Consider the following 12,546-nt stretch of genomic DNA (forward strand, 5'->3'; position numbering starts at 1 on the left):
GCAAAAACCATTAACAGGAAGCAATTGTCAGACAGGATGACAAACATACAAGTTTACACATAACCTCAGTACTACAAGCTTTTAATAAAAATCAACAGCTTCTAAATCTAAAAAAAGCAAAAAAAAATCCTTCAAACCAAGACTTTCGAAAAGAAAATTTCTAAAAATGAACAAATCCTTCATGGCAAAACCTCAAAAGATTGGTTAACTGTCGAAACATATTAGGGGAAATCATATATCATTAAATAAAAAATTAAAAAAACTATATCATTTATCATTCATCTTTGCTTATTCATATTTTTTACATACCTATAAATATTAGTTCTCAATAATCTTATTTTATCATATATTTGCAACAGCATCAGTTCAATCAGTAACATGGTTTCAAATGACTCCCCCGAGTCATCTTGGTATCATCCATCAACGAGACAGATATACAAGGCATCTCAACTATGTGGAATCTCACGAGATAAACGAGGAAACTCGGCCAAGTCAACTGGAATTTTATATATTTTAATTAAAAATAATATTTTTTTACATATTTAAATACATATTATCTAAACAAAATATGATTTTTCAAGATCAAATATCTTCTAATCAATTTTAATTTATAAAAAATTATTAATAGTTTCATATAACTATATATTTTTAAATAATTGTAAACCGAGTTAATTCGTTTATCTCGTCCAAGACAACTCGATCTCGTCCATGAACAAGCCGAGACATCAAAATGAGATTTGAAACCATTATCAGCAAGCTACATCTTAAATGAGCCGTATCACCAAATCATACCAAACTGAAATCTTACCACCAAGCAAATGGCTAATACTTGGCCGTTTAACAAAAACATATGGAAGAAAAAAGAAGTTCCATATATACGATAATTAGGATAGTCTGATTTTTATGATTTTGGTTTATTGGACATCAAACATCAAACACCAAGCTCCCACAAATTGGCACGTTAGTGCCGGGCTATCCAAGACAAGTAAAAAACTCACTAATTTAACCGCTAAAATTCAGGTACTGAGACTTGATGTCTACCCCAGTTCATCTTAGAAAAAAATGATCAAGCAGAAGCATGGAACTTACTTGCGAAGTCAAAATTTGACCTTTCAAATCAGTGAATGTCTGCATAAGGAATCATGGTCATGTCAGTTCGATATAAAAAGTGCATGTTGGAAATACAGTAGACTATAGGTTTGATTCAGAGTCCAATATTCAATAGTGCATTTGATCAAACTTTGAAGTTCAATTACTCTTTATTACAACAAGATTTCCTTTTAGAAATGGGAGTTTTTACAGGTTAAAAATATGGTTGGAACAAATTGGGTACACCAAACCTGAATCTTAGTCATTTCAGGTGAGAAAATGAAATTATGTTCAAAGTTATACAATATTCCTGACGAATGGTTAACCTTTTGAAGGACAAAATGGTGTTTATTGGGTATGTTGTGTCATCCAATAGTAACAAAGGAAGAAGCAATCTAGTGTGCCCTACACCAGGGAGAAGGGGAATATATATGACTAGAGTTTGCCCATACTGTAGGGGTTAAAGGGGTAAAAGAGGAAAGATAGTAAACTTAGAGGTGTATTATTGGAAAAGGGGGTAAAAAAGGAAAGATAGTAAGATTGGAGAGGCATTATTGAAAAAATGGTTAGAGGGGGCATTATTTAGAAAAAAAATGAGGGGGGGGGGGGGGGGGGGGGGGAGAGAGAGAGAAGAAAATAAGGTTGAAGGGGAAAGGCAATAAAATGTGGGTAGTGTTGGACCCATTCGACTGTAGCTGGGGTGGGGCGTTTATACCCCACAAAACTATAACTGGAGTGGGACCCACCGTTGTGTTTATTATATAGATGTTCACAGGTTCCATGAACTTTTCATTGACAGATGACACCAATGGCATTGTTTGAAAGGTGAGACTATTACTGGGGTAGATTGTGACACATCACACGTAGGAAAAGGAGAAGTTTTTAGGCAGGCAGGCTGGTAGCATTCTTCAGCGACAAGTTGAATTATACACAACGGTGTCAGTCTATACTTATGATGTAATCATCTTCAATTATGTCATTTATGAATGGAGTTCATCACTTGAAGCACTATTTTATTCAGCAACAATCCTTTATTTTTTCTAATTATTAAGCGTAAAAACTAGGGTTGCAACTTGGTTTGGTTTTGTTCGGTTTGAAGCCAAATAGGAACTGAACTGACATTGGTCTGTTCCATTAAATAAGAACCAAAACCAAACTAAGGTCGGTTTGGCTTTGGTTCTAGGGGTTGCCAATATTCTATAAACCAGAAGTAACATAATTTTAATGAAAAAAAAAAACAAATATATAATAAACATAAACAATATATCATTAATCTATCAAAAAAAGGATTTAATTTATCCATAAAAAATCACAAATCTATGTCCTAAGTCCTAACAACTAAAATAATTCATAATAAACTTATATATATTATTACATAAGGGTTCAGTTCTCTATTTGGTTCGGTTCTACACAAGCCTTAACCGAGAACCGAACAAAATTGACCTTTCTCCATTTTCTTAACCCAGAACTGAACAACGTGTTCCAAACCACCCCAAATCTATCAGTTTGGTTTGGTTCTCAGTTTGAACCAGACCAAGTTGCAACCCTAGTTAAAACAGGTCAATGGAAGCAAAAGCTAAATCACAGACATGCAAGTTAGGCTGCATGATCATAATTTGCTTTCATTATTCATTATGAAGCTGAAGTCAAAAAAGGTTGCCAATGTTCTCAGCAAGAGCACATTTTCTATTGAGTACTTAAGAACCTCATGCGATTGAGCTGAAGGAATTATATGAAGTTGACAATGAAGACTTAGCCAAAGTTGGGCACAATGCAAGGATGGAAGATCCGGTGATTACGTGTCGGGTGATGAATTTTTTATTTTGAAATAAAAGATTGTTCATTGATGTTAATTCATTGAGAGAAAAAGATTTAAGAGTCACGAGAGTGTGAACTTGGTGGTTGTCGTGGTAAGACTTCACACTTGTGGAGGTTCTATATAGTACCTGTTCGCTGATAGTATCAAGCTCAGCATTGGTCTGCTAAGACTCCACTGGTTGCTGCAGTCGTCAAATAAAACAATTTCAAAGAGGGTCCTCAATATCTGTAGAAACATGGAGAGGATAAAATTAGATAGCTGCTTTTGGCACCCCTACTTTTACTTATTACACCCCAATTTCTTAAACTATTTATCACTCCCCAATTAAAGATTAAAACACACTTCAAACGTTACAAAGGTTTGGCTCAAATTATAATCTCAACATAACAAAACATTATAACTCTCATTCAAACAATTTCAATAGTTGTTTACAATTATGATTAGGCTAGTAAAAAATCCTAAATAAATAAAAGAGAGAGAGAGAGAGAGAGAGAGAGAGCTTCCATTGGCACACCATTTTTTTACTTATTCTCCACCACCATTCACTTGGAGTGTAATAAGTACAAGTGGGGGTGCCAATAGCAGCTCTCTAAAATTAAATTAACATGGTAATCATGAAATAGTTGACAGATTCATAACACTACATGGAAAGAAAGAGAAAGGAAAAATATAAAGGGATACACGGTGAAGTTTAAACCCCACTTTTTCTTCCCTTTTAAGATCTAGATCAGTCAGACTCAGTTCGATACTTGCTTTAATTCATCACTAGTGTTTTAGAAACTGAACTGTACCAAATGATTCAACCGGTGAACCATTCACTTGCATGTATAACAGTCCAGGGCAAACATCAACCTGGATTTTCATTTAAAAATCTCTCCAAATCATTAGAACCTTTCATTTTGTTGAGTGTATATTTTCCTCCACTCTCGGGTGTGTCATAACCCAATTAAGCCCTGTGACCCTCATATATTCATAGTGCTCCCCTTCTCCATAAGATCGGTCTTTTGGAGTAATTGGTTGGTTAATATGGTATCAGAGCAGGCCTTTCTCTCCTCCACGTCACCCAATTCAAATCTCCGGTGCTTTGGCCCAGTCCGACCCACATGTGCGGGGGGTGTTGAGTTTAGCCCACATCGGACACAATTGCCTTGTCTCTCTCATTATAAGCTCCTAGGCCTCTCCACTCATTGCCAATTGGTATTGAGTTGGACCCTCAAATTTATCACATTTGACACTTTAAAATTAAATTATTTATAATATCAAATGCCATCATAGTTGAACCAGGTTTACCCTAATCAGATCAACCTGGCTCAAATCAATGGTTAATATTCTAAAACATTAATTTGTGATTTTGTGTCCAATGGGGTTACCAATGGTTAATATTCTAAAACATACAATCCAAACAAAGAAGACTATCTAGAGGGAACCCCTTTGAGTCCCAAACAAGAGAGATATGAAGGTCAGATCCGGTGGACTACAAAAATGTAGAGACTGTTCTCATTGAGGATGTACCTTTCTGACTCCAAAATCACAATCTATCATAGTCACAAAGTCGGAGTATGGGTTTAAAACGGAAAGGGAAAACTTTGGAAAAAAATGTTGAAAACGGGAAAAAAAATGTTGAAAGATAAAAAAATATATATATTAAAATTTATGAAAAATATATCTATCTAATGAAAATTCATAAAATCAAGTTATTATCATCAAATCCCATATTTTTATATTTATAAGTCACCAAATTCTATTATCTATCAAATCCCACATTGGAAAAAAATAAGAAAGTGCTTAATTTTTTTGTCCTGTGAAAAAAAAAAAGGGGGAATAAAACGGTGTTTTTTGTCACAAATGAAAAAGTTTAACTCTTTTAATCATCAGAGATGCAAGACGCGTTTTTTGTTACTTTGCAATCTATTGTCTTCCTTATGAGCCAACTTTCTAGGAAAAGAAGGCCAAGAACCAAGTCTATCTCCCAATCATTCAAGTTTCTCCTACAATTAAAATTCCATGGTAAACCTCTTCCACAAAAAAACCATGAATGTAAGAGTCATGAGGCTTAACTGGGGTATGAGTCGTATGACACACCCGAGAGAGAAGGAAAACAATACACTCAATAGGTGCAATGTCCAAAGGCCTTGCTAATTGAGTAGACTCAAGAAGCCAGAATCCCATTCATTGGAATCTCCTTTTTCTGGAGGATAATGTGTTTCTAGATCATGAATCGTTTAGAAAGTCACACATTTCAGGGTCTAGCAGGGGTAGCTTGAAATTAGATATTTTCCCATGCTTACAAGTTAGCTTTGAATTCAAAATAAATAAATACATTATTTGAATTTTATATTATAGCTAGTTATAAAATCATTATGAAATTATCATATTAAATGGGATTTTCATAGTCCCCTTGCTTCAAAAAATCCGGATTTCTCTAAAAATGATCACTTCGTCAGAAATTGGGTTCATTACTACTAAATTGCAGCAGTAACATTTGTTTTAGTAGGTGAAGAGTTTTGAGTTTAATGGAACAAGAGTTGTATGGCTGATCCCATATAGCTGAGATAAGGATAATGATGATGCATGCAAGATTGGAGTGTTCAATGTTGTAGACCTACGGTTAACAACGTGTCAAAGCCTGACAGTCCAGATTTAATGTCAAATCATGCTTCTACCAAAAGAAATGCAATGAAAGGCAAAGTCTGTCTTTGGTAGTAATATAGACCTGGGATCAAAAACACGTCTTCACACCAAAAACTGTTAAAAAGAAAAAATAGAAGTAATGCAAGCACACAAAGTTATAACAACATTGACAAAAGAATGAATAACAGCCTTTAAACGGAAGGATGGATCGATTCACAACGTCCTTGAGTATCAAAAGCATGCTCCTTAAGTCAAAGCTGCACAAGGAATTCAAAGGGATTTTCTAGGAAGATTTTGTATTTTAAGCGTGATGATTTAGTCTTTGGAAATCATCTATACATTGTTGTGCTTGTTTGCCCTTATACCATTTATGCCTTCTTAGGCCTCTCGTCTTCAATTTATGCTTGCTGATTTTTCTTCTAAAAGTTGTCATCTTTACTTACTAAAAGAAATTACATGCAGTCACTAAGAAACCTATTGATAATCATCTTCTAAAAGTTGCACAATAATCAATGGAAGTATTTTGCTAAGAAAGAAGCCATAACTTACTTCTGGAAACAAACTGGGGCACTCTGCAATGTGTCGAGCAAGGGTCATTACAGCTGGAGATGCAGGTGCTTCCCCCACTGTAATATTGTTGAAATAAAAAGCAGCCAGACTATCGATGGAAGATGCACACTGTCATTAAAAATATAATAGGATTAGTACAAATATGAAGAACAATTTGGCCCCCATAGTTGACACTGAGATAAAGTGTCAACTTAAAGATACACTAAATAAGAAGCAAACCAAAAGAATATATGAAACAAGAGAATGAAACTAGGTGCAACATAGATTTAACTATAAGCAGAAAGAAAGATCTACACTCAGCATAGCATTCATACCTGTGATGAGATATTGGCATCCAAATCTTTAAGTCCAGATTCAAGAGATCCAACAATATGCATAAATGTGCTTGTATCTAGATTCAAAATAAAAACAATATGATTGTTGAAGAGAACCTCCACATAGGCAAAGTACGCCCTTGTAAGCTGCAGAGAGGTGACAAAAAGTCTTCAGTAAAATTGAATTTCTTTTAAATACAAATGAAAAGAATAGCAACTTGAACAATTGTGAGTGCACCATGGTTTCTACTATCAAAGCTGACAGTAAGTGTTGGTTTTTGTAGTTCTCATCCAGGCATTGGATAATTCATTGAATGTTTCATTAGATGAGAGATCATCTAGTTAGAAGTTGATTTAATAAAATAAAATAAAAAATCATGTTTTATCTCCAAGTATCCAATCACTTGAACTTTTTCCAACGACCTCCCCCCACCCCCTTGTAAAAGCCCATGGGCCTAACTCATCCTCACAAAACCGGCTTGTAAGGTGAGGATTGCCCCAGGTTTATACATAGCCCAAGCTCATGATACCCAGGCGATGTGGGACTATCGTTCACACTCCCCCTCACGGGTAACGTGTCTCCTACATCCCTGTGGCTACTCGCTCTGATACCATGTAGAAGCCCATGGACCTAACTCATCCTCACAAAACCGGCTTGTAAGGTGAGAATTGCCCCAGGTTTATATATAGCCCAAGGTCATGATACCCAAGCAATGTGGGACTATCACTCACACCCCTTTCCCCCAGATCTGAAATTCAATTAGTACCCCCATGTTTCAATTGTTCCCGGCCACACAAAAATCCCACCTCTACCTCCATAGAAGTGAAGAAGCCAGCTTTCCCTACCCCAAATTGGTGAACGGTAATAAAGTGTTGGAGCTCTAGAACTTGCATTATTAGACAACCGATAGTTTCCCAATTCATATCCAAGGGGATAATCTGACAATCGCATGTGCTCAGGGTTGAATTTGATGTTCGAGCTATTGCAAGTGGCTTTAAACCAAATTGGTGCCCACCCGTTGAGTTTACTATCAAGCCTACTGCCTTGCTGGATATCGACAGACTTTCTTAGGTCGATAAGTGAAAACAGGAGAATGAAGTACGGGGTTGGGATTGCGCAAGAACACCATTGTGAAGATTTGGCCAGTCTCCGATTCTCCACCACTGATCAATCGTCAGCTATATCTCCTTGGGTTTCCAAAGGAATTTCGATTAGGCATTAGAAATTTAGAAGAACAACAAAGATGGAGTCCTTCAGAAGGATTCCTCCAAAATTTTCTCATCTGCAAAGAAATTCTTTGTTGTTGCCTTTATGCTTCGTTAGAAAAGGCTAAAGGATCATACACCGCATCTCCCAAACCCAAACTTGAGTCTGCCCAACCAAACACAATCCTAACATCACCATGTTGAAATCTAAGAAATTCACAAGATCGCAAATTATCATCAATGTAGAAAAATTACATACCCCAAAAATCCTCTCCCCTTCAAAAATGGAAGCCAATAAAAAAAATGGTATCTCTATCTCTCTCATCTGTCTTTGGTGAAAAATATCTCCCTCTTCAAACACTAAAAAGTTGTGAAATCCTCTAAATATCTAGACAAACAATCCAAAACGAAGCTATGAAGTATGAAATGCTTCCCATTATCTATGGATTTATTTTAAAAGCATGTTCATCATGTCCAACTATTTTGGGTTCCTAAACCTGTGCTTGAGATATAGTTGTCTATACACTGATAAGAGATGTATGGATTCTTGAGAAGAGAGGAGTCATGGTGGTTCTATGAAGACTACTTCTCTATCTCTACCAATCCAAACAGGAAATCCACCTTGAATTAGTGAAATATGAATTTGATTTTGCCATCCAACTCGATCTAGACCTACATCTTCTGTAAAGGTATGTAAAAGCAAAAGCACATACCCACATGTTGTGTTATAACTCCAAGCTATCCATCAACCAAAAGTTTCACTGGTTTGTGAACATATTTAACACTTAGAGCTTCTCTGTTCGTGAACATATTTATTTCATGAGAAATAATTTTCTCATAAAACTATTTCCCTTAGAGATTGGGTTATTGGTGCTTGAATTGAATACACATAATTTGGGTTATTGGCGTTTTATTGCCATTTGAAATTAATTGTGTTGCATAATCATGGACAAAACAATTTCAAGTCTCATAAAACATAGCTTAAAATCTTGTTTTGAAGCAATGTTTCGGTCAGGGGAAAAATTGAAGCCGTCTTGACTGAAAGATTTGAGACAATCTGAAACATTGAATTTTTGGGGTCACTGTTTCGTTTCAGTCTTTACCAAAACAAAAATGTTCCTCCAAAACATTCCAAAAATAAACGAAACTTTGAACCATGATCATATGAAGTTATATATACTATACATGATCAAACGTAGCTAAAATTCCGAGGCATTTTACATGTAGTAAGACCATTTGATACCTTAATTGAACCATTAAAAGAAGAAGAGTAACAGGAGTTAAATGTGATTGTATTAGCTTTGGCCAAAGAGTCATCCTCAAGGGAGAGCATATGCTTTGTTGGCTTCATCAAAACACAAAAAGAGGGAAGGGATAGAGCTTGATAGAGGTAAAGAAATGAGAAAAATATTTGGGGGTGAGGTGATTAATGATGGGAACAAGTGAAATTTTCTCACTTTCACGGGGAAATTTTTCCGGGGGGGAGAGAGAGAGAGAGAGAGAATAGAAAAGATTTACCGCTCACAAGAAATCCATTTCTGAGGAAAAAAATATGGGAGAATAGCAAACCACTCTCAAATCCGAACCATTTTCCCAAGCCGATCTTCTAAGCCAAAAAGAAAGAAAAAAACCACTTAAAGATGGATACATAGTTTGTGGATATGGGAGTATCGGGGACTAATACTCAAGATTTGGGTAGTGGAGTGTTATGAAGGATCCATCACTCGAATTGAGTGGGGGAACATGATTCGTGTGGTTAGCCCCCTTATAATGTTAACCAGTCAACTACTACAAGAGACCGATCTGTTGGAGAGGGGAAGAACTATGAATAAAAGAGGGTCACGGGGCTTAACTGGGGTATGACATACCCGAAGTGGAGGAAAATATACACTCAACACTCCCCCTCACCCGTAAGAGTCGAAAGAATCAAAGCCATGACCTTTCCGAACCTAACGCTCTGATACCATGTCAACCAACCAACTACTCCAAAAGACCAACCTATTTGAGAGGGGGAGAAGTATGAATATAAGAGGGTCACGGGGGCTTAACTGGGCTAGTAGGAGCAAGATTTATATGTTAATTAGGCCAAAGATTCCTCCAATTAAAAGCAAGGAACATCTAATTGGACTAAAACATGCACATACAACAATCCATTTTTATCTCAAAGGCCAAATTTGTACTTCTAGTCGTGAACCAATCAAACTAGCAGATTCTCTAAAAAATTGTGTCATGTCAGCTTTTTCAACATCAAACAACTTTATATTGTTTCATCTTATTCATTGTATTTAAACACCTTTAATCCATAGCTCTGCACGTGTTGAACATTAAAAAATACTAATCAATTTTAGTAGTTGGTCCTCTAAAATGAGAGGAAATAAAACTTTGCTAGTCTTTTAGGCATGTCCATTAATCTAATAATGAAAATACACAGCAAGAGACAATAATCCTAGAAATTGACTTCATTATGATTCTCCTTGATTAAATATTTTCAAGTTATAATATAAATAAGTGATTCACCAAAGCTACAACATTTTTCTTTTATCAGTAACGAAATTTATTGATAAAAAGTGACAAGACATTCAAAGCTACTTTTTCAAGTGTCAGTAATGGGACATTCCGTCAATTGAGGAAGGTTTTGATGACAACATGTTGAGACAATGTTTTGATATTTCATTGATATTTATTGTATTTTCTGACTATTGACTTTTTCGTTTAAATGATTATTTCCTATTTTCTTTCTTGTTTATGAACCAGCCTAGGTCCAGTCGAGCCTCAATTTACGTTGGCCATGTTTGCTAATGTAGAAGAAATGGCTCCATCAAGATTGCTTCAACATTGTGTGTTTCATAGTGAAGTCCACGGTAGTAACTGGGCTCAGACCATCATATGAAGAACTTATCAGCAAATTCTATGAGTCCGTAGAAAACATTAGATAGATGAAATGGTTCTTTTTCTTTCAACAATTTTCTTGTAACTTTTTTCTAAGATACATGTTTAATGCTAAAAAGGTTTATTTAAACACATCAAATGATTTTTTTTTTCCTTCAGAAAATTTAAATACATGCATGCACAGAACTTAGCAGCCAAAAGTCATACCTTCCGAAATGCCAGTATGTCAGCCAAAGGAATTGCTAGTATCATCTTTAAAGAAACATCAAGCACATCAGCAAGTGCTCTATCACCATATAGCTCAAAAACACCAAAGTTGACATAATTTCCAGCAAGGGCTGTCATTCGATAGCAAATCACATTAAAAGCAGTAAACAAAATAGTGTGCTTGTTTTTCAGTATATATAAATTTGAGTCGGGTCAAAAAGAAAATAGATTTTTTTTATTAAAAAAAAAAGCACACCATCCAATATAACATTGTAACTAGCAAAATAAAATGTGATGCAATGCAGGAGTAGCCAGTAAAAAATAAAGCATATAAGCCATCATACTGGACAACAGTAAAACACTTCTCAGCATCATTAGATTGGTTTCGCTGTGTTTAAATTTGCTTTCTCACACTTAACTATGAATTGAATTAGAAACTATAGAATTAAATTTCAACATATTTTCCACGAAATATACTGAAATATTTCCATATCCACAAGGTCTGACATGAAATTTAACCGTCAATTTCTTTATGTATATATTTGGGAGGAAATTTCTATTCATTTCGTGAAATATCCGGTGACACTGAATTTCGACCAAAATAATCAAATCTTAGTATAAAAATGCAAGATTTCGATGGAAATATTTCTATCAATAATATATTTCTACCTAAATGTTCATATAAGTGTGCACATATAATCGTATATGTTAAATTAGTTAAATATATTAGTAACTTATCCATACATATTCAAAAGATAATACATAATAGTTTTTTTCAATTAAGAAAGCGGTTTCACATATTACAGTGTTTGTAGATAATGTTGTTAAATTCTTAGGTTATAACTAGTAGAACATGATTTAGAGAAGAAAAGATGAAGGGGAGAAGAAGATGGAAAAGGAAATGAACTTAGTTGGTTCAGCATCCTAAAACATCATATTTCTATTGAATGGGTTAGATGTGGCCTCAAAGAACCAAAGACAACTAAAAAAAATCAACTACAAAAAAACCGGCTGATCGATCGGAACTCACATCCAATCAATCTGTATGAGATATCCGATCAATAGGTATTACATAGCCGATTGATTAGCTGATCTCGATTGATTGGAAATAATATCGGACATTAATTACAATAATGTGAGATTATTATTTCTATTTCCATGAAGCATATAGTTGTTTTAAGTATCAAACTCTTAGATACTTATGTCAATGTGTAGCAAAACATTACTGATCTTCATTTTCACAATTCAAGGTTGTCTATTGTATTTATTTTATTTTATTTTTTATTTTTCTAATAGGTAAACAGTTAGTGGTTAGCAAATGAAGTTGGGTTCAAGGGGATTTGAACGTAGGACGTGGGAACAACACTCCACACGTCTTACCACTTGGCTAAGTTGGCACTTCATCGTGTATTCTATTTTGATGAGTTACAAGTGTTTTCATGTGTGTTTTATCATTTCCTATACTTTTAATAAAACCTTCCTCGCCATTTCCATCACTTCCTCGAAAATTGTATTCATTTCCATACTGGCTGAAATATTTCCATTTCCAAGATGTGCGAAATAGACATCGGAACCAAAATTTAATACCTGGTTAGAAACAAATGAAAATTTTCCTTTGGATACTTTCCACACCATAGGCAAAGAAAGGAATGTCACCACAGTTTCTACCAAATGCTACTACACTATTAAACATCAAATTTTAACAATTTCCTATTTGAAGTCTACCACTCTGAGATATGTTCAGGGGTATTTGACGATAGTAACTGCAGCAAGCACTGTTCAAAAATTTTCTTTTGTTCATGGATAAAGTCCGTACTCATT

General features: G+C 35.1%; 1 protein-coding gene across 9 annotated transcripts in view; it reads right to left on the minus strand.

Annotated features, from left to right (window-relative positions):
• LOC147386958 (uncharacterized) overlaps nucleotides 1–12,546 on the minus strand; it is a 58,243-nt gene that overhangs the window by 465 nt on the left and 45,232 nt on the right. For 7 of the 9 annotated variants that reach the window (XM_086422201.1, XM_086422200.1, XM_086422205.1 and 4 more), the window contains 5 exons: nucleotides 10,726–10,856; nucleotides 6,424–6,570; nucleotides 6,089–6,217; nucleotides 3,036–3,133; nucleotides 1,090–1,128 (listed from right to left, as the gene is read on the minus strand). In XM_086422201.1, coding sequence (XP_086278327.1) covers nucleotides 1,113–1,128; nucleotides 3,036–3,133; nucleotides 6,089–6,217; nucleotides 6,424–6,570; nucleotides 10,726–10,856 — 521 coding nt within the window. In that variant the 3' untranslated portion in view covers nucleotides 1,090–1,112. Of the gene's footprint in view, nucleotides 1–1,089; nucleotides 1,129–3,013; nucleotides 3,134–6,088; nucleotides 6,218–6,423; nucleotides 6,571–10,725; nucleotides 10,857–12,546 lie in introns of all 9 variants that reach the window. The other 2 variants (XM_086422207.1, XM_086422206.1) reach the window with 1 other exon arrangement.

This window comes from Akebia trifoliata, chromosome 14 (assembly GCF_017979445.1).
Source record: "Akebia trifoliata isolate Shusen 1 chromosome 14, ASM1797944v1, whole genome shotgun sequence".
NCBI classification, from domain to species: domain Eukaryota; kingdom Viridiplantae; phylum Streptophyta; class Magnoliopsida; order Ranunculales; family Lardizabalaceae; genus Akebia; species Akebia trifoliata.